Consider the following 26,477-nt stretch of genomic DNA (forward strand, 5'->3'; position numbering starts at 1 on the left):
CCCGGACCGGGGCACGAACCCATGTCCCCTGCATCGGCAGGCGGACTCTCAACCACTGTGCCACCAGGGAAGCCCCCTGATCTCTGCTTTTAAGCTTGTTGCTGTCTTTTAGAACTTCGGTATTTTTCTAGTTATTTTACCAATCATTGAGCTGGAATTTGATACAGACCTCTATTATAGAAACGACCTGTATCAAGCAGAGCAGAAGAATTTGCTTTATGGGTTTTTGATCTTTACTCTTCTTGATGATATGCAGGATCTTACTTGCATTTTAAATACTAGGTAATCTTGTCTACTATTATGTACTTCCTTTGTCTTTGTATTTATGGAATTGCTGTCTTTAATTAACCTTACAGTCTCTTTGAAATGGGGAAATTTCTATTTGAGAAGTTCATAAATAGCTTTCTATAACAGCCATTCTTTTTTTTCAAAAATATTTATTTATTTATTCATTTATTTATTTGGCTGCCTCAGGTCTTAATTGTGGTGCATAGGATCTTAGTTGCGGCATGTGAGATCTTAGTTGCGGCACGCAGGCTCTCTGTTGCGGTGCACAGGCTTCTCTCTGGTGGCTCACGGGCTTAGTAGTTGCAGCGCATGGGCTCTAGAGCATGCGGGCTCAGTGGTTCTGGCACATGGGCTCTCTAGTTGTGGCAAGCGGGCTCTAGAGCACACGGCTTAGTTGTCCCATGGCATGCAGGATCTTAGTTCCCCGACCTGGGATCAAACCAGCATCCCCTGCATTGCAAGGCCGATTCTTAACCACTGGACCACCAGGGAAGTCCCAGCAGCCATTCTTTTTTAAAAATTATGAAAATAGACTCATTATAGCCTATGAAGTATTTAATGTGAGCTAGGATCCTGCCTTTTATGTTGTTGCATCTTTTTAAAATTATTTCTGAAGGACAGTTTTACTTATCTATATGAGTTGATATACTAAATCCTAAACATGATAATTAAAGTTGTTAGTGTCACTGGCATTTGTTTTGGCAAAACTTTACTGACGCCCAGATTGTTATATGTCATGGTTTCAATTTACAGGGTGTGCAGCTGGGAATTTAAAATGCATTGGTGGCATTTAGCTTCAGGTGGTCAGAATAACACAGCAGTGCAATGCTACTAATATAATATAGCTACACCACTAAATAGAAACCGCAAAAACAAAACCCCCTAAAGAACAAAGGCTGCAGGCCTGATAAAAGAGTAGAAGATGAGAAATACTAAAGTGAAACTAGTTTTCCCTGCACTGAGTGTGACATGCTCATTTTATGTCCTGATCGTCATTCTGAACTCAGTTCAATTCAACAAATGTTTATTAAGCATCTGCAACATACCAGGCCCTTAAGTGTGCACTAGACATGCATCAGAAATGTAATGTGGTCCTTACTTTAGGGAATGATTCATAGTGAAGATCAAGAGATTGAAAGATAAGCCCTCAAATAAAATATAATGTAATTACTTCTGTCAGTAGTAAGAACGAGTATTATGGAGGTGGTGGGAAGGGAACTGTTAGTTGTGCCAGTCAACTCAGGAGTGTCTTCACAGAGTTAACTGGCATTTCATCTGGACCTCTGATGGTAACGGGAGAGAACAGCAGATTGACGGGTATACACTGAGCTGTGAAACTTTTAGACAGCCTTCCTGGGCACTTAATACAGGACTAGGAAATAACTCTGAACAGTAGCTTGGTGCAATATACTTGGACATAGAGGCTGGCATTCATAGAAGGTAAAATAACGGTGTGAAAACGAGTATCACAGCAATAATGCTGTTAAATGGTTTTTTGTTACCTTCATGATCTAACAAAATTCTTGTAAATCTGTGGCGTGATCAAGTTTTTCTGAAGGTGGTTAGAATGCTTGTTGATGAGCCAGTCCACATTAGGTTTGTTGTATTTTGGAGCTTGGTATTGGCCGCCAGGGTCAAAAAGCTTAGATAGACCATCAGGAGGCTAAGGCTTCAGGGGGTTTGTGTTTTGTGTAGTTTTGGGTGTGTGTTTGTTTTTTGAGATCCTTAGGCTTTGTTTTGTTTGTTTATTTATTTATTTTTATTGAAATATAGTTGATTTACAGTGTTAATTTCTGCTAAGCCTACAGCTAACATCATCCTCATTGGTGAAAAGCAAGTACATGAAAAGGTGTTCAAGGGACTTCCCTGGTGGTCCAGTGTTAAGACTCCTTGCTTCCACTGCAGGGGGCATGGGTTTGATCCCTAGTCAGGGTACTAAGGTCCTGTATGCTGTGTGGTGTGGTCAAAACAAACAAACAAGAAAGGTGTTCAACATCACTGATCATCAGGGAAAACCACCATGAGATATTGCCTCATACCTCTTAGGATGGCTTTTATTTTTTTTAAAATGAGAGATAACAGACGTTGGTGAGGATGTGGAGAAGCATTGTCATTAATTCTTCTTTAAATGTTTGGTGAAGTCATCTTGTCCTGGGCTTTTCTTTGCTGGAAGGTTTTTTCTTTTTTTTTTTTTTTTTTGCGGTACGTGGGCCTCTCACTGTCGTGGCCTCTCCCACTGGGGAGCACAGGCTCCGGACGCGCAGGCCCAGCGGCCATGGCTCACCGGCCCAGCCGCTCCGCGGCATGTGGGATCCTCCCGGACCGGGGCACGAACCCGCGTCCCCCGCATCGGCAGGCGGACTCTCAACCACTGCTCCACCAGGGAAGCCCTGTTGGAAGGTTTTTGATTACTGATTCAGTCTTCTGTTCACAGTTTCTATTTCTTCATGATTCAGTCTGGATAGGTTATGTATTTCTAGGAATTTATCCATTTTTTCTAGATTATCCAGTTTGTTGGCATGTAATTGTTCATAGCAGTCTCTTAGGATCCTTTTATATTTCTGCGATATCGTTTGTGATGTCTCTTCTTTCACTTCTGATTTTATTTATTTCAGTCTTCTCTCTTTTTTCTTAGTATAGCCAGTGGTTTGTCAATTTTGCTTATCTTTTCAAAAAACCGGCTCTTAGTCTATAGATCTTTTCTGTTGTTTTCCTTGTTTCTACTTCATTTATTTCTGCTGTGATCTTCTTTTTCTGCCAATTGGAATCACTCTCTTTTCAGTCTTTGTTTATCCTTTCCTCCTCTGACTGGATAATGTCTAAGGACCTGTCTTTGAGTTCACAGAGTTTTCTGCTTGATCAAGTCTGTTGTTGATGATCTGCCTTGTATTTTTCATTTAATTCATTGTATTCTTCAGCTTTAGAATTTGTTTGGGTTTTCTAAAATGATTTCTCTCTGTTGAACTTCTTGTTTTGTTTGTATATTGTTTTCCTAATTTCATTGAGTTTTCTATCTGCATTTTCTTGTAGCTCACTCAACTTCGTTAAAACAATTATTCTGAATTCTTTGGGAAATCCTAGATCTCTATTTCTGTGGGATCAGTTCCTGGAAAATTACTGTGTTCCTTTGCGGGTGTCATGTTTCTTTAATTTTCCATGTTTCTCATAACCTCGTGTTAATTTCTGTGCATTTGACTGAGCAGACATTACAGACTGGTCTTAGTGGGGAAAGACCTTCACCTGCAGGTGGGTGCAAGGGTACCAGGCAAGTGGGGTGCATTGGTTCTAGCTCCTGGGAAGGCCCATTGGCATAGTGCGCCTTCAGCTTTATCAGCTGAGCTCAGTGTCAGTAAAGATTGCAACGGCCAAGGGTGCAGGTGTCTGCTGCAACAGAGAGGGCTGTTGGGGTCTTCAATGGCAAAGGCTGCTGGGGACCTCCTGATCTCTCTTTCTCCCACAGCGTATGTCATCGGCGAGGGGATGTCTCTTGGCTCTGGGTGTGGCTTGGAGTGCCCTCATGGTGGCAGTGGTGCCTGAGGTGTGGGCATGCTTGGGTCAGCCCCTGAGCCGGGAGTGGAGTGTGTGTGCTCACAGAGTGACTGAAGCATATGATCTGGTGCCTGTGAAGTGAGTGCATGTCGAGCAGCCAGGGCTCTGGGGTCTGGGGTGTGCACATCTTCTGGAAGGAGTACAGCAGCGTCTCCTTCTCTAGGAGGCCAGCAGCAGCAGTGGCTCTTGATTACCTCGGCGGCAGGAGCTGCCGGTTTCTTCTGCACAGGAGCCTGCTGAGGTCCACTCCAACAAACACTACAGAGTCCTCTACCGTACAAGCTGTAGGGATTCCTCAGCAGCTGTCTTGGGTGCTCCTGAGGTCCTCAGTGACCAGGGCTGCCAGGCTTCTCTGCAGAGCAGGCCAGTGGTGACTGCAGTGGTATCCAGTGTGTGGCTTATACTGATAGCCTCCACCCTTCGTTGTTCTTAGCAGTTTCCAGATGTCTCAGCTGAAGTCCATTTCCTCAGTGATCCTCTCTGTGTACTCTCTGTGCAGTTATTCTCCATTTTTTGCTGCACTGTGTTGCTGTAGGTTCTTCTTTGACTCTTGCATCTTCCCAGGGCAATTTTCATTTGTTGATAGCTATCTAATTATCATTTTTTGTGGGGTTACAAAGGCTGGTATGTCCTCCTCTTGCTGGCGTATCTCTTCCTGTCCATTTTGTCTAGCTTGTTGTCATAAAGTTGTTCATAATCTCATTATACTTTTAAGTTCTGTGGGATGGATTTGTAGTGATATCCCCTCAGATATTCCTGATACTGGTAATTTAGCTTTTCTTTTTTCCTCATTAGTCTGGCTAAGGGTTTATCAATTTTATTGACCTTTGCAAAGAACCAGTATTTTAAAAATAACTAATCAATTAATTTTTGGCTGCATTGGGTCTTCGTTGCTACGCGTGGGCTTTCTCTAGTTGTGGTGAGCGGGGGCTTCTCTTGTTGCGGAGGGCGGGCTCTAGGCGCGTGGGCTTCAGTAGTTGTTGCACACATGCTCAGTAGTTGTGGCGCACAGGCCTAGTTGCTCCACGGCATGTGAGACCTTCCCGGACCAGGGATCGAACCTGTGTCCCCTGCGTTGGCAAGCGGATTCTTAACCACTACGCCACCAGGGAAATCCCAAGAACCAGTTTTTGATTTGATTGATTTTTCTGTTTTCTATTCCATTGATTTCTGCTTTTATGTTTATTATTTCTTTCCTTCAGCTTGCTCTGAGCTTCTGTGCTTTTATCTTTTCCTAGTATTTTTTTAAGGTTGGAGCTTAGATCATTAATTTGAAACTTTGCTTCTCATGTAACCATTTATTGTTAATACTCTTGGCTGACAATGAATTCAACTTTTGACTGAGAATGACTTCTGCCTTGTCCGAAAAACTTTACTGTCCCCTTTGAAGAGAGATTTCATTCTTTATAGAATTCACTAAAAATTTTTTTCCTCTTTGAGTATTCTAAAGATGTCTCTCTATCTGGCTTGCGTAGTTTCTGATGAGAAGTTCCTATGTATGTAAATGTTTCTTTTTCTTTGTGCTCAAGATTTTCTCTTTACTTTTGTTTTACTACTACAGTATGAACCTGTAGTAGTAAACCAAAAGCCCTGGCAGGCTTTTCTTTATAATTATTCTGCTTGTAGTTCACTGAGTCTCCCAGAGCTGAGATTTGTTGTTTATGTGTTAGTTTGTATAATTGGTATTGATCTGTCTTCTAGTGCACTAACTCTTTTCTTGGCTATGTCCAGTATACCAATAAGCTTGTTAAAGGAATTCTTCAAATATGATATATTTTCCTAACAGTCATATTTTATTTTTATGCTTTTTATCTCTGTATAAATTTCCCATCTATTCATGTGCACTGTCTGCCTTTTCAACTAGATCCTTTAGTATATTAACACAGTCTCTAGTTGGCCAGGTTGGGATCTCATTGTTGTTCTGGTTACCTTCAGTGTGCCACTGTACTGGAAGGCTTAATAGTTCATGGACGACCTTTATATCTTTGAGCCTCACAGGGCCCCCAAAGCTTAACTGAATCTCCCCATTTTTGCCGGAGATGCAAAATTCTTTCCTGCCTGGCTAATTCACCTACACCCCCACCCAGCCTTGAACCTAATGGGTTTCACTTCCCTTGCCAGCAGGCAGAATTATTCTCACAAGCCAATCACATCCTCCTGTGGGAACCTTCTTCCGGAACCAGGGCATACCGCACCCTCTTGTTATGCAAAGCCACACTTCCACAGCCCCTACTGGGCTCACTATTCCCAGGTACAACCCCTGTGTGGCCCTACATGGTGTGTAGTGTCCTCTTCCCCCAGACCGTGAGTATAAGTGACTAATAAACCGCTGTCAGTCTCATCTAGTTTGTCTCCAGTGTCATGTGTCGTATGTCTGAGCACCTTCCACTGTCTTGAGGGGCGGGTCCCTCCCTCGCTGGTGGGATGAATAGGAGGTGAACTGAACATCCACAGACTTCATAGTCTTACCTATGCTTAATGTAGGGCCTGAAAAGCAGAAGGGTCTTTTTCTTGTGTTCCTGTCCCATCCTTAGCAGGCCTTGCACTGCAGAGCCTGTCTCCACATTTTGCCCTTCCCCCTGTGGTAGTATCGTGTTGCAAGTCCACGGTGAGGGCACAGGGAGTTTCTTAGTTGTCCTGTTCCTGCCCCAGACTTTGGTAGGCTTTGTGTGCCTGAGTCTCAGCGGTGGAGCTCCCACAGCAGTTCTGTTCTTCCCCCAGCTCCCTTGTGGCAACTGGGCTCTGCTTTGGGTAGCCTTTTATTAGCAGGGCTTTTTGGATGTGAGCAAATTTCCTGTCCCCCTCCACTGGCCACCGCACTTTGCCTGGGACTTGGGGGTGGGATGGTTTCTAGTCCGTCTCCAGTGGCAGACACTTTTGCTTTGTATGAGAGAAGGATCTAAGAGAGGGATCTGGGAAGCGGTTTTCTGGCCTGGTCCCCAGTGGCAGCAGGTCACCGTTGTGCACACCCACACCACCACCAAGGGGCAGGTTTCTTGCCCTGTCCCAATTCTTTCTGCTGAACATCTGATGGAGGAAAGGGGGTGTGTCGATGCCCTCTGTGCACTGCTTTATTTAGCTTCATCTTCTTACCAAGGTTGATAAGTTGTGTGTTCATTTTCCTTCCTTGATTTTTCCTTATGGTTTCCGTTTTGATCCTTGGATTATTTAGAAGTAAGTTCCACATATTTGTAGGGTTTTTTCCCCATATATTTTTTGGTTATGAATTCTGGTTTAATTCTGTTGTGTTCAAAAAGCATACTTTGTTAAATACACACACACACACACACACACACATAAATTTTACATTTTGAAGACTTGATTGATTCTACTGTAGTATATGGTTTGGTTTGGTGAATGCACCATGTGCTCTTGAAAAGAACAGTTATTTTGCTGTTAGGTATAATATTCTATAAATGCTACTTGGGTCAAGTTTATTGATAATGTTGTTCAAGTCTTCTGGAGCCTTACTGATTTTCTGCCCACTTGTTGTGTTACTTGTTGAGAGAGCAGTATTAAAAGTCTCTAGCTTGTAATTGTAGATTTTTCTATTTTTCTTTTCAATTGTATTAGGTTTTTGCTTTAAATATATTGAATCTCTGTTGGTGGACACATACATATTTAGGATTGTTATATTCTTGTGATGATTCGACCTTTTAATCTTTACATCATGCTTCTTTATCCATGGGTAATATACCTTGTGACAAAGTCTAATTTTTCTCCTATTAATATAACCACTCTGGATTTATGGTTTACATGATATATTTTGTTTCCATCCTTTTACTTTTATTTATTTCCAAAGTGGGCTTTTTGTAAACAGAATACAGTTGAATTTTCTTTTCACCCCCAACCAATCTAACAATCTCTGCCTTTTACTTAGAGTGTTTAGACCACTTGCCTTTAATATAATTATTAATAATATAATTATCAGTTTAAATCTATCATTTTACCCTGAGTTTTCCATTTGTCCCATTGTCCTTTATACCTCCCCCCACACTTTTTTTAAGAATTTATTTATTTTATTTTTTTGGCTGCATTGGGTCTTCATTGCTGCACAGGGGCTACTCTTTGTTGCGGTGCGCGGGCTTCTCATTGTGGTGGCTTCTCGTTGCGGAGCATGGGCTCTAGGTATACGGGCTTCAGTAGTTGTGGCACGTGGACTCAGTAGTTGTGGCAGGCGGGCTCAGTAGTTGTGGCTTGCAGGCTCTAGAGCGCAGGCTCAATAGTTGTGGCACACGGGTTTAGTTGCTCCGCGGCATGTGGGATCTTCCTGGACCAGGGCTCAAACTTGTGTCCCCTGCCTTGGCAGGTGGATTCTTAACCACTGCGTCACCAGGGAAGCCCCTCTTCCCCCTTTCTTTTTTTTCCCTTTTTTTTTTTTTTTGCAGTACGCGGGCCTCTCACTGTTGTGGCCTCTCCCGTTGCGGAGCACAGGCTCCAGACGCGCAGGCGCAGCGGCCATGGCTCATGGGCGCAGCCACTCCGCGGCATGTGGGATCTTCCCGGACCGGGGGCACACACCTGTGTCACCTGCATCGGCAGGCAGACTCTCAACCACTGCACCACCAGGGAAGCCCCCCACCCCCTTTCTTGATTAATTTTTTATGACGCTCATTTCATCTCTCCTGGTGGCTTACTAACTAAACTTTTGTTTAGTGGTTTACAATATATATCTTTAATGTACCACAGTTTACCTTCAATCAAATTCTGCTTAGATCACATAGATTATAAGAACCATGAAACAGTACACTTCTAGTTCTTCCTTCCCATTCTTGTGCTTTTGTCGTCATACATTTTATTTCTGTACATGTTCTAAGCCCCACAGTGCATTATTAATGTTTCTTGCTTTAGGCAATCAGTGATCTTTTAAAAAGTTTAATCCCCCCCATGTTTATTTACTTATTGTTACTTATTTTTTAAAAATTTACCATTTCTGCCCCTCTTCATTTCTTTGTGTACATTCAAATTTCCACCCCCACCTATGGATTTCTCAGGTCTCCTCCACTGGCTCAGTTCTTTCTGATGGACACCTGATAGAGATCTCTGGCAAATGTGTTTGGATTCCGCTCGTGTCTAGAGCTTCCACAGATGCTAAACAGTTGTCCTAGCCCACTGTTGACCTTTAATAATCTGGTAACTTTTTTGTTGTTCATCACCTGTTTCTTTTATGCTCTGCCAAAGTAAAAATACTTAGAGTCCTGTCTGTCCTTGGAGTGACTTGGGAATTTAGTTCAGTTGATTGTCTGGTAAACTTAGCTCTCTGATGGACTGAAGAGTTGGTGTGGTTTTATAAATTATGTGTTTCTTTCCTCATCTTTGGAGTGGGGATGACATTCTCTTGTGGATTTCTACATCCTAAACAGGACCTGAAATATGCAGAGGAACCTGAAAAATTCGAAGTGCAAAACAGCAAAGTCCTTCCCTCTTCATACAGTGGAGTGAGTCCTTTGCCATAGAAACTCCTTTAGCAAAGGGTATTTCCTGGCTGTTGTATCATTTAGACTTCAGTTGCAGATGACAAAATATTGGAGCTGTTTTAAACAGAATGGGATTTAACTTTAGAAATTAGATGCTTAAAATCATTGATAGGGTTGGAGAAGTAGGCTCAAGCTGGACCTCAGAACAGTCCCACAGAAATGGTTCCACAAGTGAGCTCTTAACCTCTGCCCCATATGGAAATTGAGAAGCTGCTGGGTTAACTTCTGGGCCAGGATCACACTACTTTAGCCGTGATCTTGAGATCAGGAAACCTCTAGCAGCATCATTGGCTCTAGAACAATTTTGTGCCTCCTACTTCTGCTGCAGCAAAATGGATCCCTTGTGCACCGTCCACTCTATGCCTGCTTAATTCACTTCTGAATTTGTCTTATACACATACATCTGATTGACAGAGATAAATCCAAGGGGGTCTTGGAAATATAACGTTGGATTTCTGGCCTTTGTAGCATAAGCAAGTGAACTAGAGGGAAGTTGGAAAGGATACTGAGCAAGTCATAATTAGAGACGACAGAATCCATTTGAGTGAGCTATTATGAGGAGACAGAAATTTATTAAAGGCTGTCAGAAGGCTAACAGACATTAGCCAGGGATCCACGTTTCGATGCTTCACAGACAGGACTTGTGAAGCCAAGAGCAGTATCTAACCCCACAATGGCAGTGCTCTAGCAGGAGCCCCACTACAACATCTGCTACCTCTACTCAGCAATCTTGCATGATTCTGTTCTACCTTGACTCTGTCAGTAAGTGCCACGTATCTAGGGTCTATTCTTAGAACGCTTCACTTTTTACCAATTTTTGTATTAGAGTACTTTTGATTATAAGTGAGAGAAACTCAACCTCACCTAGTTTAGAATAAAGGATAGATACTTTGGTTATATTAGTCAGGGTTCTTAGTTGGTAAGTACAGATTTCACTATAATTTAAACCGAAAGGCATATAGGATATTAGGTTCTCATAAAATCTCTGGGAAGACTAGAGAACCAGGTTTGGATGCTGCACTTCCAGAAACAGTGGAAAGACCCATGCCCTCTGCTGCTTGGAATCCATGGTGTCAAACATGGGTGGCAGAAAAGTCAACACACATGCCCCAGAAGAACGTGGTATCCCAGCCATTGTTCTTGCCGAACTATCCAGTCTCCCTGCATGCAGCCTTATTCTGATGTTGCTAACTCCTGTACCTAAATGTCATTCACATTTGTCAGCTTGGCTAAACCTGGCCTGTATGTCTGCATCCTTGTTCAAGAGTATCTGGGGAAAATGTATTTAGAGCTTCAAGGAAGGTAAGCTGGAAGTAGTTTGGAAATGGGTGTACAGTTTATGCCACCACCCACTTCTTTGACTACTTAACATCCATCCTTGCCGTCTCTACATGCTTCCTTTCCAGACATCAACTTTAAAACAATAGTAATTATCCCTGAATCATTAGAAAATATGGTACTATTTCCTTAAATGGGGAGGCTTAAATTTAACGTCACAGCATCCATCTCTGGTTGCTGTTTATTCCTCTTCTGGTTTTAGCCACAACCCTGTCTTTATAGCTTGTAACTTCTGCATTAAATTATAAAGGTAAAAACACCACCACCAACAGACCTTATATAAAAAATAGAAAGGGAATTGGGTGCAGAAGGAAAATAATTACACTGAGCAAGGAAGAAAACACAGATAGCTTCGTTAGTATTCCGTTCTTCCTGATTCCTTCATTGTCATTCAGGATAGAACAGCGCACACGCGCGCGCGCACACACACACACACACACACACACACACACACACACACACACACACACACACACACACACACACACACACACACACACACACACTTCTCCCCTCCATATCTTAGATGACCGAGTTCTTAGTCTGGTGGGGTGACCCAAACCTTCATTCTTGCAGGTTGTGGGCCCTGGGTTACAAGAAGTGTTCTGTGGGAGTAAGTCATTCATAAGTTTGTGTGTGCTATTGCTAGTCAATAGCACAGAAAAGGCAAATCATATCTAGAATAATTGTCCATTCAATGAAAACAGGTAACTGCTGAGAGTCTAATCTAACTGACATGTTACCAGGAATGGTGCCATGTTGGAGGCCCAGTGTACTCTGTTCCTTGCAGATTATACAGTTGGAGTAATCAGATCAGAATGGGTGAGAGGACATCCCTGTGGTGGCATCCACAGGTGTGTCCATTTTGTTTACGTGTCCTTTGAGCAGTCATTGGGTGGCTAGGGAAAGAGGCTGGCTTATAGCCATAGGGATCATCTTATCCAGCAGACGAGTGAAAAACCTCCTTTGCAGAGGAGCCTTTGTGACCATGGGGGCTCAGATATCCTCACAGCCAGGCCCACCCTCAGATGTCTGACCCACAAACCTCTTGTATAAGCATCATTGTTACCAGTCCTCTAATCTCATTCCTTTCAAGTCCCTGATCATTGTGACAAGTAAATAACCATTGTCCATGGATGGGTATGGATTAGTACCTCTGGCCATCTCTCTTGCAACTCAAAGTAGAAAACCAGATGTCCACTCTAATGTTCTGCCCTCCAAAAGGATCTCCCTTCTTCACTGGGCTTCACAGTCACTCCTGCCTGGGGCTGAAATGCTGCAGCAGTATAATTCCAGTCGGTGCCCCTACATCATGCGGAGCCATCTGCCACATTCGGATTTTTTCCTCTTCAGTTGACGTGTTGGAACTCCCATGAAAGCTGAGTGAGGGTTGAGGGAGAAAGGATACTACCTCAGGAGTGTGAGCTACACTACTCCCTGATGAGAGTGTGCTGGTGCTGAGTCCAGCTGATTAGGACTTTATGGCTTGGATAAACTCTGGCTCGTGAGGAAGCTCAGGTTACAGGGTCACTTGGTTTTCTTTTCTCAGGCTTCCAGGTAAATTGCATGCCCGGGCCTATTTCGCAGAAGAAGAATAATTAAGGGGATAAGAGGTTTTGGCTTGCTTAAAACCCTGGGAGACTATGCCTCAGCTGTCCTGTGAGGTGTTGCTGTAGTTGGCTCCTTAACGCCATCCCTCAGACACTTTCAGCTCCATTAGATTGCTTGTTAAATGGGAGGAAATTATGTTTGCTTTAACTGCAATCCAAATGCCAGCTGTGCCGATCTGTTCCTGTAAGGAGACCACATTTGTTGAAGTTGCCACCCAGTTAAGTTTTAAAATAACGTCCTTTTTCTAAACTCCATTTATTTTTCTCTTCAGACCAAACAGGTGAGTTAAATGTGAAGATGACAGGAATTGCATGGTTGTTGTACATGTGGGTCATAAACAGACCCCTAGCTGCGCTGGGGTCTGGGAAGAACTATTTTAACTCCAAACCCAGTGGTGCATTAGGGCAAGCTGGGAGTCAGAGGGTGCTGAGTCATCTATCAGTAAAATCTGCCACGACAGCTAAAAATCGAATGTTATCAGTCATTTTGTTTGATCTGCCCTGATTTGCATCTTGGAAGACTAACAGATCTCCCTTTACAGAGGGACATATTAAATATATTCTTTCATTGTGGGTCTCATAAGTAAAGGCTCATTTGGCCATTTTGAATAATTATGGAACATAGCAGACAAGCTTCCTATTTTCCTAATATGTACCACACTTGGCTATGTTCTTTTTCAGAGATTTAGGTTTTCATTTTATTTACAGCAAAATAGATCAGAATAGAGCAGTTTTGGAAAGGATGAGAAATATTATACCAGAGACCAATGACCCCCAGTTGTAGGTGGCATCTTTGGAAGTTGAAGAACTCAGTCCAGATTCTTTAAAATATCATTTCTAAAAATTGTACTTCCACCCCACCTATAGCCCGAGAAAAACTGAGTAAGTCATGAAATATTTTCAGTCGTAAGGTTTATAATTTTTAACAGAATGGGAGTTGAGAAATGGAATGTGCGTCTCTAGCTGAATAGAACTTGTTTGGGGACCCTTTTGCTCAGAATTAATTTCAGTTTTTCAAACATTTCTTCTAGAATGCATCTTCCATGTGGATTATTACCTCCTTATTTTTAAGAAGTGGTTTTAAAGGAAAAGAGTTTCTACAGTAGCTTGTTTTCATTATCATGTTAAATTTTTTTTCAGCTCCCTTGGAAATCATTGACTAGCATCATTGAATATTATTACATGTGGAAAACTACTGACAGATATGTGCAGCAGGTAATTTTTTCATATTGCTACCAATACAATTGCATTAAAATGAACTTTCTATTTATACATTAGTATTTCTTAGCAATATGCTTAGTTTTAAATTTGTTTTGTTTGCTTTATCTTTTCTAGACCATTTTAAAGTACATGATTTCATATCTTTAACATATTATTTTAAGATTTTAGTCTCGATATTTTCTTTACTTCAGATTCCATTATGATAAATATTTTGGACAGACAGCAGGGAAAGATACCAATAGAGAGGTATTATTTTCCTTGTAGGTGCCTGGTGCTTCATCTCTTTGTGAGTATAGTTGACAGGAATGACTTAAACTATGTAAAAGATCTTCTGAACCCTCCTAGACATTTTTGTGGTTATACCCCACAGTATAGGGTATACCCCACAAAGGTCTTTGACCTTAACTGTAGTAGTTAGTCTTTACTAGTTTGATACTTCGTACAAAAGCACGCAACTTTTTTTTCCAAAATTATCTCTAAAAGCAGGGAATCACTTATTTTGTAAATTCTCCCCAAATGTCCCAAATTGAGGTAATCAGTTACCCGTTTTGAGTAATACTACTTTTGGGGGAAAGGTACATTTTCCTCAAGTGACCTCAGTCAGTATATTATATTCTTCTAGTTAACATGTCAGAACTGGTAAAGGGGCAAGTATATTTAACACAGACATTATTTTTCCTAAGTATATGATCACCCAGTGGCAAGTGTTAGATGCTATAAAAATACAATTTAAAGATCACTTTAAAAATTACCATAGTGAGTTGTTGAGGTTGTGAATAGTGAATACATACCCATGGCTTGTTGAAAAATTCCCAGCATCACATCATATATAATTCAGAAAGTGCTCATTTCAAACTAGCATCCAAATCCAGGCAAGATGGTTCTTTAGGACATTAGTCTGCCATCTTCTCGCCTGTTGGCTTTCCTAATAAAGTTGTTCCCCCACCACCACCACCCCCCACCCCAAATACTTACTTCAAACAACTTAGGTAGCATGAAGACCATGTACTCTGGAAAACCTGTGTTATTCAAAGTGAAAAGACTCCCTAAAGATAGATGGTGGCGATGATGGCATCAAGGATGGTTGAAAGTATTTGGATAAAAATTATTTCCCAAAATTTGGACTCCTTCTTTAAAAGTTTTAAGTTGTCTCCTTAAATGTTTTTGTTTTCTTCTCATTGAGCAAATGGAGGGTTGTCTTATATTCTGATTTGTCTTCATTTTGAGTATCTACCATACATTATTTTCCTTCCCTATTTGCATTTATTATTGTGTTGATCACTCTCTGGATGTGATTTTATAATCTTTTCCCCATTCCTTTCCCTGCATTTGGCTCCTAATTGGTTCCTAAAAATCTGACATGAGTTCAGCCAAGCTTTAAAGTTTACTGCATGTCTCCCAACATTTGAGGGTACATGCTTATTTAATTGGACTTAGATTAGTTACTGTCTCCTTCTCTTTCATGGACTTTGGAAACTAATCATCTCTGAATAATTTTCTAAAAGCAAAGGTTATGTATTTTTTTTTCCCTCTGAGAAAGGCAAAAAAGAAATAAATAGAAACTGTGAAAAGTAAAAATGGTTACTTATAAGTCCTGTTTATCTACTCATGGAGGAATAGGAAACAGTTGTTCATTGCTTTACTTTTAAAATTTGTGTCTAAAATGTTTTTAATACTTGTAGTTCTGTACCTCAGAATCTAGTGATTTTTTTCTTACAGACCATTGCAGTTTACATGCATGAAAGAAAAGCTCATCTTAAAAAGGCAATTTTTGAAGTGTACTTTAATGTTTTATTTTCTTGTGAATTTTTTAAGGCAGATGAAGTGGTACTAATTATTCGACATCATGTGTAAAATATTTTATCTATCTTTTGAATTAGAAACGTCTAAAAGCAGCAGAAGCTGAGAGTAAGCTGAAACAAGTGTATATCCCAACTTAGTAAGTAATGGAAATCTATTAAAATATTTGCCATGGTATTAATGCTCTTCAAAACAAAATATGTACATTTTGGTCAGTTTCAGCCAAATTTGAATTTCTTTATGTATCTTATTTTCTTCCACTACAAAGCACTGTTTGCTTTCCATTTTAGTGCCACTTAAATGACCTTTTTTAGAAAGAAAAATGGCTGGTGGGGGAAACCCCAAGTCAGCTAACAAAAGGACCAGAGGAAACATGCCATCAAAGCTTCAGGGAGGATTTCCCTGGTGGTCCAGTGGTTAACACTCCACGCTTCCACTGCACGGGGGTGCATGTTCAATCCCTAGTCGGGAATTAAGATCCCACATGCTACACAGCGTGGCAAAAAAAAAAAAAATTTAAATTAATAAAAAGCTTCAGGGAAAGTGTTAGAAAACTAACCTATGAAAATATTATTTGAAGCAAATGTGTTTCAGAAAGCTAGCAACTTTTGAAACTTCTGTATTGTTTAATGTATTTTGTTTGGGTAATGTGTGTTGCCCTTTTGAGGTATGTCATTTATTTGGTTGAGAATTTTACATTGTTTGCTTGGGGAAAGGGTTAGGGGACGTAATTAGAACCAAACTTTGTAAATCATTGGATAAATAATGAATAGGTTTCAGTTGTTTCAGATGCCTAGCATTCTATCATTATTGTCCTTTTGGTTTAGAAATCATTGTCATATCAAAATGAATGCCAATTTTCTTTTCATTTGCTACATTTTAAATGAATTATCTTTTTTTGAGGTCATGAGTTTGACAGTTCATTTGTTCAGGAAAATTTACTGAGCACCATGTATATAGTGCTATCCTACGTTCTTTGGGGATTAAAATGAAATTTACTACAGCGTTCTGTGTACTGATTCGAGCTTTTTCACTCTTTGAGCTCAGTACAGTTGTTTTATACCTCCCCTTTTGTTTACTGAATTTTGATATATTTTTATATACAGGAGGCCTCATAGACACTGAATTGTTATATTTCTTATGAATCTTTTATCTCAAGATAGATAACATGTAATTTACAGGGTCCATAATTTTTATTCAGAGCTGTAATGTCCTTCCTGCAGAGTGGTTTCTAATATTTTAGAAAATTATATGTTTTATTTGACTAATCTATAAAAGAACAACTCCTCAAAGAAAACACTGCTGTGATTCATGTGTCTTAGATTTTCAAAAACAAGCATACCAGCTTTCTTATACTTTGCAGTGCTGTCACATCAAAGGAAAAGTACATTAAGCCAGTTTTCAGCAAATAACCCAGATAATTGTTGCTATTCTGTTTTACATTGACTTTGGAGTCTTGATCTAAGCCTTGATCTAAGTCAAAGACCAGTATGTGGGCCAAATCTGACCTGCCACCGGTTTTTGTAAATAAAGTGTTATGGAATACAGCCATGTTCATTCATTTATGTATTGTCTCTGTCTGCTTTTGTGCTACAATGACAGCGCTCAATGGTTGCGACAGAAATTATAATACCCACAAAGCTTAAAACATATACTCTGCCAATCCCTGATCCAAGTGAATGACTTTTGAAGATCAAGACAGAGTTTCTAATCATACTTTTAAAAAATGTTATATAAATCATGTATATAAATAGAATATATGAATTCTATTTATTATGAATTTATTATTCATAATAAATTCTGTTATGAATCTGTACTGTTGAGTTGGATAAGAATCTGAGTTCTTTGAAGAATTTCCCAATTAACTCTGAAATATTATTTTAAAACAAATAATAGATTAAGTTCTTTGGGGGAGGGGATGCTGTGCTACATGGCTTGTGGGATCTTAGTTCCCTGACCAGGGATCAAATCCAGGTCCATGGCAGTGAAAGCACAGAGTCCTAACCACTGGACCACCAGAGAATCCCCAAGAATTATTTTATACTGTCATTCTTTTGAGACTGGCAGTCTCCTATATATATGCAAAGCACTCTGTTCACTACTAGAGGTAGATCAGTTAAGAAGACACATTGTCTTCTGGAGCCTACATTCTATTGTGGGGGAGACAGATGCCCAACAGCTAGTCACCCAGTGTGTTGAGTACTCTGGTGATGAAGAGATGGTGTGACAGTTTGTTCTGGGGACCACACTCAGGTGATGCTATCAGGAAAGATTCCTTGTGGAGGTGAGTTTGAGTGAACTGTAGAGGAGGGATCATTCAGGTGATGGAGGCTTTCCAGGCCAATGGGATTGTGAGATGGGAAGGGGCAGAACAGAGTTACGGAGGTGAGAGAAAGGCAGTGTGGCAGGTATGAAGAGAGTGGTGAGCCATGGGAGGCCAATACGGTAGGCAAGGGCCAGGAGTTAGCCATCTGATAAACAGTGGAATTGGATTGTAAACAAGTAAGTATCATGATTAAATTTCTACGTACTTTAAGATTACTGGCTACATTTTGGAAAATGGTATGGGGAAACGGGAGTGGATGTAAGAACACCAATTATGAAAGTTCTTGGAGAAGAAAGATGATAGTAGCTTGACCTGGAGCTGTGGCCTGGAAATGGTATGCTACTTAGAGGTGATTGACTTGTATGGAGAGATAGAGGGGAGATGTCAAGCTGAGTCCCAGGTTTCTGGCTAGCTCAATTAACTAGGTGAATTGCTGTGCTGTTCACCATGATGAGAAACTGCGGCAGAGAACCAGGTTGGGTCATTTTGAGTTTGTTTTCTCCAAAAAGAGGTGTTGAATATGCTGTCAGATATATTGGTCTTAAACTCAGGAGAAAGTTCTGGGCTAGAGGTCCATATGTGAGCTTCATCAGCAGATAATATTGTGCTTGAAACTATGCATGAGATTTCTTAGAGTAATAAGAAAAAAGGGCCTTGGACCAAACTTGAGGAAATCTGTTCAATATATCAGAGTATGATAGCTGAAAAAGGATAGCCAGGTGAGTGCGTTATCACACAACCTGAGAGAGGAGTGTCTTTCAAGGAGGGAAAGAGGTTAACGGTGTCAAATGCTAATGAAAAATAGCCAGGGAATTTAGCAACAGGGAGGTCGATGGTAATCTTTAATAGAGTGCTAAGGGCTGCAGACAGTGAAGATTAGCAGCTCTCAGGAAAACTGGCTGGAAAAGGCAGTCGAGAGAGTTCTTGGCATTGAGGGGTGAGTTTGGATAGAGTAATGGGGGAGTTTTTTAAATATGGAGAAATGGAGAAATCTGTTTCCATGGTAATGAGGAGGGTCCAGGAAAGAATCAAGTGTACAAAGTTCTCAAGAGGGCAGGAGGGCTGCAATCTGGAGTATAGATGAGGGGAGGAAAGGTTTGGGCATTAGATAAAGGAAGGGCAGTTTCATATAATGCAGCTTTAAAAACTTTAAAAAAAAATGTTTGTCTTTATTCAAATGGTCGCATTGACATTAAACATTTGTCCCCCGAGAAGTAACCTGTAGGTACTTGGTTTTGCAAAACATGTTTTAATTGGTTCACCTGTCTATATTCCATCTTTGCACACTCATTTTCCTTTTGTGATTATTAGAATTAAGGTCAGTGGTTTATTCAGTCAAATAACATTCTAGATTCAGTTGAACAACTGAAGTTGTGTTTACTCTCATTCTTTTTTCAGGCCGCTCAACTGTAAATTTGTATTAGGTCTCTTAACACATATATTTTGCCCTGTGTAAAATGTCAGAAATGTTCCTATTTGGAGAAAGCCTTCTGACATTATCAGCCATTTGACTTCAAGGGGCTACCACTTCTTTCTATGTATAGTAGATTTTAAAAATCAGAAATATTTTTACATACCCTTGGAAATCTTAGTCATTCTGAATCACCACTTTTAATTTTGTACTTTTCCAACTGAAAACTGTAAGAGGAGAAATACGTTCTGTCTGGTTTAAAATGTGTCTTTGAAACCAATTTGTCTTCAAAATACATTGCTGGAACAGATTTGAAGTGTAAATAATAGCCCTGTTTATAGAATAGGGCCCTCAGTGCACACAGAGGTTAAATGATTTCTTCTGGGGTGGTGATGGGGCGTCAGCTAAGAATTATAGTAACAGTGCCATAAAGAAATCTTATTTTTTTAAAAAATTTATTTATTTTTATCATTTTTGGCTGTGTTGGGTCTTTGTTGCTGCACACGGGCTTTCTCTAGTTGTGGCAAGTGGGGGCTAATCTTCGTTGTGGTGCACGGGCTTCTCATTGCGTTGGCTTCTCTTGTTGCGAAGCATGGGCTCTAGGCGTGTGGGCTTCAGTAGTTGTGGCATGCGGGCTCAGTAGTTGTGGCATGCGGGCTCAATAGTTGTGGCTCGTGAGCTCTAGAGCGCAGGCTCGGTAGTTGTGGCGCACGGGCTTAGCTGCTCCGCGGCATGTGGAATCTTCCCGGACCAGGGATCAAACCCGTGTCCCCTGCATTGGCAGGTGGATTCTTAACCACTGCACCACCAGGGAGGCCCAGAAAGAAATCTTAATTTGTCATCAGGCCAAGTTTACATATTAGGCTTTCACTGGTAAATGTAAGTGTGGGAATGAGAAACAGCAAAAAGGAAACTCACAAGCCTACTCTGTGCTGAAACTCCAGGTGTCTTAATAGTTGTGAACTCTCATTACTTCACAAGCCACAGGAAGATAGAGTATGGTCTGCATTTAGTCATTCAGCATTCATTACTAACAAATAATTTGCTAATTTACTTTGCGTATTTTTTGCCCGGCAAATAGACATGAAAGCTCCTCTGGAATGCAGGCTCCTTGCTGTTGGCACTTTTGTTTACTGGGCGCTGAATAAATATATGTTAAATGAATTATGAGTGTATTGAGGACACACTATGTACACCTGTACAGTATTCTTAGGCATGGCTGATAAGCAGGGGAGTTAGGCTACCCCAGATGGGAAAAAGTGAGCCATGTTTGCTCAGTAAATACCAAGACAATCTGGGTTACATGTTTATGAGGAATTACGGCCTCTGGAAATCTGATAGATATAACTTTTTCCTCTTAAAAAGAAATGCCTCAAATACATTTATTGGTTTTTCTAATTTCAAGTGCTACTTAATCTTCGTCATAAATATTCAAACATGATAGAAATCACGGGTGGTCACAATCTCCTGAAATGCTAACTTTTACCTCTTGAGATATGCCTTGCTGATATCCACAGTGTCCCTGTTGGGCATGTGGCTTTCGTGTAGTTCCCTTGAGAGCCAATGCGTGGAGTCAGCAGCTGTCACACCAGCAGCAGGAATGGGACAGTGGTTTTCTCTAAACACAGCACACTACTCTTGGCTCAATTATTTAATCCAAAAATTATATTCTCAGGAGGATTTATGATAGGTGATAAAGTTTAATAAGTTGTATCTTTCAAATTTATCAGAGGGTGTCCTAAGGAAATTGTGTTTGGGTGGAGAAGAGATACGGTGTATTTATTTTGTGAGTGTCAGGCTTAAGAGATTGTTTTTTTTTTTTTTTCGGTACGCGGGCCTCTCACTGCTGTGGCCTCTCCTGTTGCGGAGCACAGGCTCCGGACGCGCAGGCTCAGTGGCCATGGCTCACGGGCCCAGCCGCTCCACAGCATGTGGGATCTTCCCGAAACCCGGGCACGAACCCGTGTCCCCTGCATCAGCAGGCGGACTCTCAACCACTGCGCCACCAGGGAAGCCCAAGAGATTAGGTTTTACATGACGTTGGTTTGTAAAGATAAGTGGTTTGGGTTCATTTTAACACCTTACTTTTACCAGTTTATTTCTTCTTCACCAAACATTCAAATGTTTATTTATGTGTAGTTAAGGTAAATCAATAATGAAATGTAGAGCCTTTTACCTTGTTATGCAAGTCATTTTTATCACTTCACTTTATATTTCATTGAAAGCAGCAAACCAAATCCCAACCAAATATCCACCAGCAATGGCAAACCTGGTGCTGTGAATGGAGCCGTGGGATCCGCATTCCAGCCACAGAACCCTCTCCTAGGGCGAGCCTGTGAGAGCTGCTATGGTAAGTTTTCTCCAGTAGGGCTTCCCCAGCTCCTCTGATGCCTGTTGTGGGTGAAGGGCAGGGAATTGTGCTGGCACTGCCGGGCAGGAGGTGCGAGAGGTCAGCACTGCGCAGAGGGCAGAATAATGTAGCCTCAGAGTGGACAGGTGCCCATCCTTACCTTCCACCTGGACACTGAGTTTAGGTATTGGGTTTCCTTTGATTTGCTTCTGTGGTGTCCTGGGTTTGTTGAGCAGTGTGTGCTAAGCTGTGTGCTAAGCTCAGTAGTTGTGGCGCATGGGGCTTAGTTGCTCTGCGGCATGTGGGATCTTCCCGGACCAGGGCTCGAATCCGTGTCCCCTGCATTGACAGGTGGATTCTTAACCACTGTGCCGCCAGGGAAGCCTGAAAATTAGATTCTTTTGGTCAAAATTTTACATGGATTGCGTAACTGTTTTTGAGTTGGCAATTAGATTTTGAACTTCATTTATATTTAAATGAAAATAAGAAGAATCCTGCAGACAAGTGGTAGTGGCTTAATGTGTCTTATTTTTGCCTTACAAACCCCTTTCATGTTATATGTAGTCTCACATATCCCTTTAAATAATTATTTCACCATTTTTATGTGTGTGTGACAAATAAGCAATTTTAATTTTAGGTCCATATATTAAATAATCTATTATAAAATGTATCTTACTATAATATACATATAAGTTTTATCTTTATAGAAAGATAGAATTTGGTGTTTTCTATTTGTCACTTTCATTGAATTTGAGTTAATTATATAAAGAGAAAGGCATTTGTTGACATACTAAAATGACATGTCATGATTAATTTCGGTGAAAATAAATATTTAAATATGAGTGAATTTTTATGTTCAGAATCCAAAATAGGCCCATGCCTAATGTTTAGGATTCTTAAAATTTATGTTTTAAAAAAAATCAACTTATTTTACTATTTGTTTTTAAATTACAAGAGGAAAGGTTTTTAGGCTGCTATTTGCAAGGAGTCCTCCCAAAACAATACATGATGGGTTCACAGTTATCATTTTCAACAAACTAAGAGAGAGTTAGACTGTAACGATCACTGTATCTTCTCTTTTTGACATTGGTTTATGAAGTGTTAGTTGACACCCTGATGTGCTGTTTGAATGTTTTGACCTGATAAGGGTAACTTACAGATCAAGGGAAGGATATTCCTAGGCAAACTTACAGAATCATAATTTTATGTACCTTATTAACTTAGTGTTCATCATCAGTGTTTTCTGTCTTAAACTTCAGATCCATTGTGCGAATACTTTAAATGTTATCTGGCAGTATTTTAAACTTCAGAGCAAAACAACACAGGTGTGTAGTGTTTAGCTCAGGAATGAATCAGTCGAGCTCTCAGGTCTGAAGCATGCCGTGATCTTGGCTACGCATGCTCAGTTGACAGGGACTTACAGTCTGGAAAAGGGTTCTGTTTTTAAAGAGAGAAAGAGTAAAATAATTACTTTATCTATTGATTAAAATAAAGGAATGGAAAACAGATACCTGTTTCTGTCAGACTTCTACCTTTATCTGAGGGGTCCCTCTAAGCACTTTAAACCCTGAGGTAGTTTCTGAACCACAGGTTTGAAAACCTGGATTTAGTTTAATGATACCTTTCTGATAACTTATTTCCAGAAATTTACACAATATTTTTAATATTTAATATTGTACAAAATGTTTTTAATGAACCAACAAAAACTCCTTCAGCAGCACAATGTATAATACAGGGCTCTTCACCTAATGGCCCCTCTTAGTAAGGGCCATAGGCACTTGATATCTATAGAAATAAATGGTTTAATGAATTCTCACTTGAAAAATACATATGTGTATTAGACTTTCCTGTTTGTCGGGTAAACTGGAAGAAGAAAAATAACATTGTAAACTAAAGATGGCTTTGGAATATTTTTTAAATATTTGACCATATGTGTATTGATATTACAAGTTATGTCGCATTCTTTGTTTTTTCTTATTTTTCCTCCGTCTTTAGCTACACAGTCTCATCAGTGGTATTCTTGGGGCCCACCTAATATGCAGTGTAGGTTATGTGCAACCTGTTGGCTCTATTGGAAAAAATACGGAGGCCTAAAAATGCCCACCCAGTCGGAAGAGGAGAAGTTACCTCCCAGCCCAGCTACAGAGGTACACAAGCAACAGTCTTTTTAGTGTTGAGAAATGTAGTGTTTTTCAGCGCCTGGATCATTCCTTGGAAACAGAAGTACAGTATAGGATAAGTTAAAAACAAACAAAGCTATTATAGCTAAATGTAGTACTGAAACGTTGAGGGTGGGTATGGAGATAGGGGCAGGGACAAATCCAATTTTTTCAGGTATTCAAAGTATCGGTCTTGAGAGATTACTCAAAAGAAGAACAATGTGTGTGGGAGGTGTTAGCATGAGTAGAGAGCTTACAAATTAAATACTGGTTTTAATGGCTTTTTTGGAAACAGTTTGCAACCTTTCGGTACTGTTGAAAATGTGTTTTATTGCATAAAGTAATAAATACAGACTGAGCATTCTTTCTGTCCCTGGGCTATCGTAGGAGGGACAAGAAGGCATGGGTTCAATCTTGAGGTGAACAACAGTTAAAATATGATTTTGGTAAAATTCTCATAGATGTCAGGTATCAAGCACCTATGTCTACCAGAGGGAGGTTGTTCTTTTTGAGAGCTAGCAAGATGTAAGGACCCCCTTCGATATTTTTTTTTTAAAAAATAGTCTCTCCTCTGGCAATTTTTTACTGTTGTGAATGTGATTTTGGATTGTTAAGGTCAATTTAGGAGAAAAAATATATAGGATCACAGACACCCTTACTTCCACCCAGTTTCCTTCTCTACTCCCCACCTCCTACTCCAAAGTACATACTTTTTTTTTTTTTTTTTTTTGCGGTATGTGGGCCTCTCACTGCCGTGGCCTCTCCCATTGCGAAGCACAGGCTCCGGACGCGCAGGCCCAGCGGCCATGGCTCACGGGCCCAGCCGCTCCGTGGCACGCGGGATCCCCCCGGACCGGGGCACGAACCCGCGTCCCCTGCATCGGCAGGCGGACTCCCAACCACTGCGCCACCAGGGAAGCCCCCAAAGTACATACTTTTAAATTCTCTCCCCCGTAATAAGTTATAGATTCTTCAGTGAAAGACTTAAAAACTGCGCTTTTCTTTGAACAGGATGCAAGGAGTTTTTTTTTTTATGCTTCCCTAAAAATATATTCTTTTTTTTGTTTTACATCTTTATTGGAGTATAATTGCTTTACAATCATGTGTTAGTTTCTGCTTTATAACAAAGTGAATCAGTTATACATATACATATGTTCCCATATCTCTTCCTTCTTGCGTCTCCCTCCCTCCCACCCTCCCTATCCCACCCCCCTAGGTGGTCACAAAGCACGGAGCTGATCTCCCTGTGCTATGTGGCTGCTTCCCACTAGCTATCTACCTTACGTTTGGTAGTGTATATATGTCCATGCCTCTCTCTCGCTTTGTCACAGCTTACCCTTACCCCTCCCCGTATCCTCAAGTCCATTCTCTAGTAGGTCTGTGTCTTTATTCTTGTCTTACCCCTAGGTTCTTCATGACATTTTTTTTTCTTAAATTCCATATATATGTGTTAGCATATGGTATTTGTCTTTCTCTTTCTGACTTATTTCACTCTGTATGACAGACTCTAGGTCTATCCACCTCATCACAAATTTCGTTTCTTTTTATGGCTGAGTAATATTCCATTGTATATATGTGCCACATCTTCTTTATCCATTCATCCGACGATGGACACTTAGGTTGTTTCCATCTCCGGGAGGAGTATTATATTTTGACAAGTTCTGTTCTTTACATGTTTGTTGGTGTCTGATTTTATAGGACCCTCGAGTTCGAAGTCACATGTCTCGCCAGGCCATGCAGGGGATGCCGGTCCGAAACACTGGGAGCCCAAAGTCTGCAGTGAAGACCCGTCAAGCTTTCTTCCTTCACACTACATATTTCACAAAATTTGCTCGTCAGGTCTGCAAAAATACCCTCCGGCTGCGGCAGGCAGCAAGACGGCCGTTTGTTCCTATTAATTATGCTGCCATTAGGGCAGAATGTAAGATGCTTTTAAATTCTTAACCTTATATGTTGTGCTTCTGACCATTTCCTCTCTTTCCCTCTCTCTCTCTTTTTGTTTTTGTTTGCAATAAACATAAGTTCTTGTGTACAGCCTTTTATTTGGTTTATTTTTTTTTAACATTGTTTTGTCTGCTGCCATTTGTATAATGCCAACCTGAAAACATTGAAACTTCTGCAGTCTTTATGAGAAAGCAGTGCTCAGCAAAAGATTGGTGGGAGGTGATCCTATCCAGTGGGGTTTTGTGATGGAATTACCTGAAAGCCCTTATCGAAGAGGGATTTTTACCTATAAGGTAGAATAAAATTTGCCAATTTACACTAATGAGAAATTGTATGTCTTTGTAAACTTCTCAATTTCCCACAAACCTTTTACAATTATCATACAATATTCTGGAAATTCACAGTGTTTCATAACAAATTAGAAGATTTAGCAAATTATAAATGAATTTTAAAGTTTTTTGGGTGAATTTTCTGAAAAACACATTTAATTTTTACAAGCTAGTGTCTGAATTTGTGGTTGAGCATTCTTTCTATTTGTCCAGTTTGGTTTCCATTTCATAATCATATACCATATACATTACTACATAACATTTACATGACTGTATTACTCATTATCAACACATTCAGTCTTGCTTATGTTTTTTTGTTGTTGTTAGAACAAAGGTTATATGTACCGATGAATTGCAGGTTGTTCTGTTATTACCATGTACCCCTAAATGTGTCCATAATTTGTGTGTGAACTCTGATTCTAAGTCTTGCTACTTTTAGTTACATTCCTGTTTAGCATGTTAGAGCCATGAAACTTTTTTTCCCTATGGGATGAGAAAACTTGCTGTCTGGCTTAACAGGTAGGAAATCTTAAAGACATTCAGTAGATAACTCTATCTGTGAGATAAGAAATTTCTTATTATGAGATGTTCCATTTTGATTTAAAGAGGGTATCTGTAAAAGGAGTGATGATTGAAAAGTGTTTTTTGTTCCTAAAGATAATTTTCAACAGAACA

The 26,477-nt window shown here is 40.3% G+C and overlaps 1 protein-coding gene across 1 annotated transcript in view; it reads left to right on the forward strand.

Annotated features, from left to right (window-relative positions):
* Window positions 1-25,555, forward strand: part of MTA3 (metastasis associated 1 family member 3) — a 127,756-nt gene extending 102,201 nt beyond the window's left edge. The window contains exons 9-13 of the mRNA XM_082851646.1: window positions 13,403-13,477; window positions 15,364-15,422; window positions 21,249-21,370; window positions 23,366-23,517; window positions 25,228-25,555. Coding sequence (XP_082707772.1) covers window positions 13,403-13,477; window positions 15,364-15,422; window positions 21,249-21,370; window positions 23,366-23,517; window positions 25,228-25,473 — 654 coding nt within the window. The 3' untranslated portion in view covers window positions 25,474-25,555. The remainder of the gene's footprint in view (window positions 1-13,402; window positions 13,478-15,363; window positions 15,423-21,248; window positions 21,371-23,365; window positions 23,518-25,227) is intronic.
* The last annotated feature ends 922 nt before the right edge of the window (window positions 25,556-26,477 follow it).

Source organism: Leucopleurus acutus, assembly GCF_964270905.1.
Source record: "Leucopleurus acutus genome assembly, chromosome: 12".
NCBI classification, from domain to species: domain Eukaryota; kingdom Metazoa; phylum Chordata; class Mammalia; order Artiodactyla; family Delphinidae; genus Leucopleurus; species Leucopleurus acutus.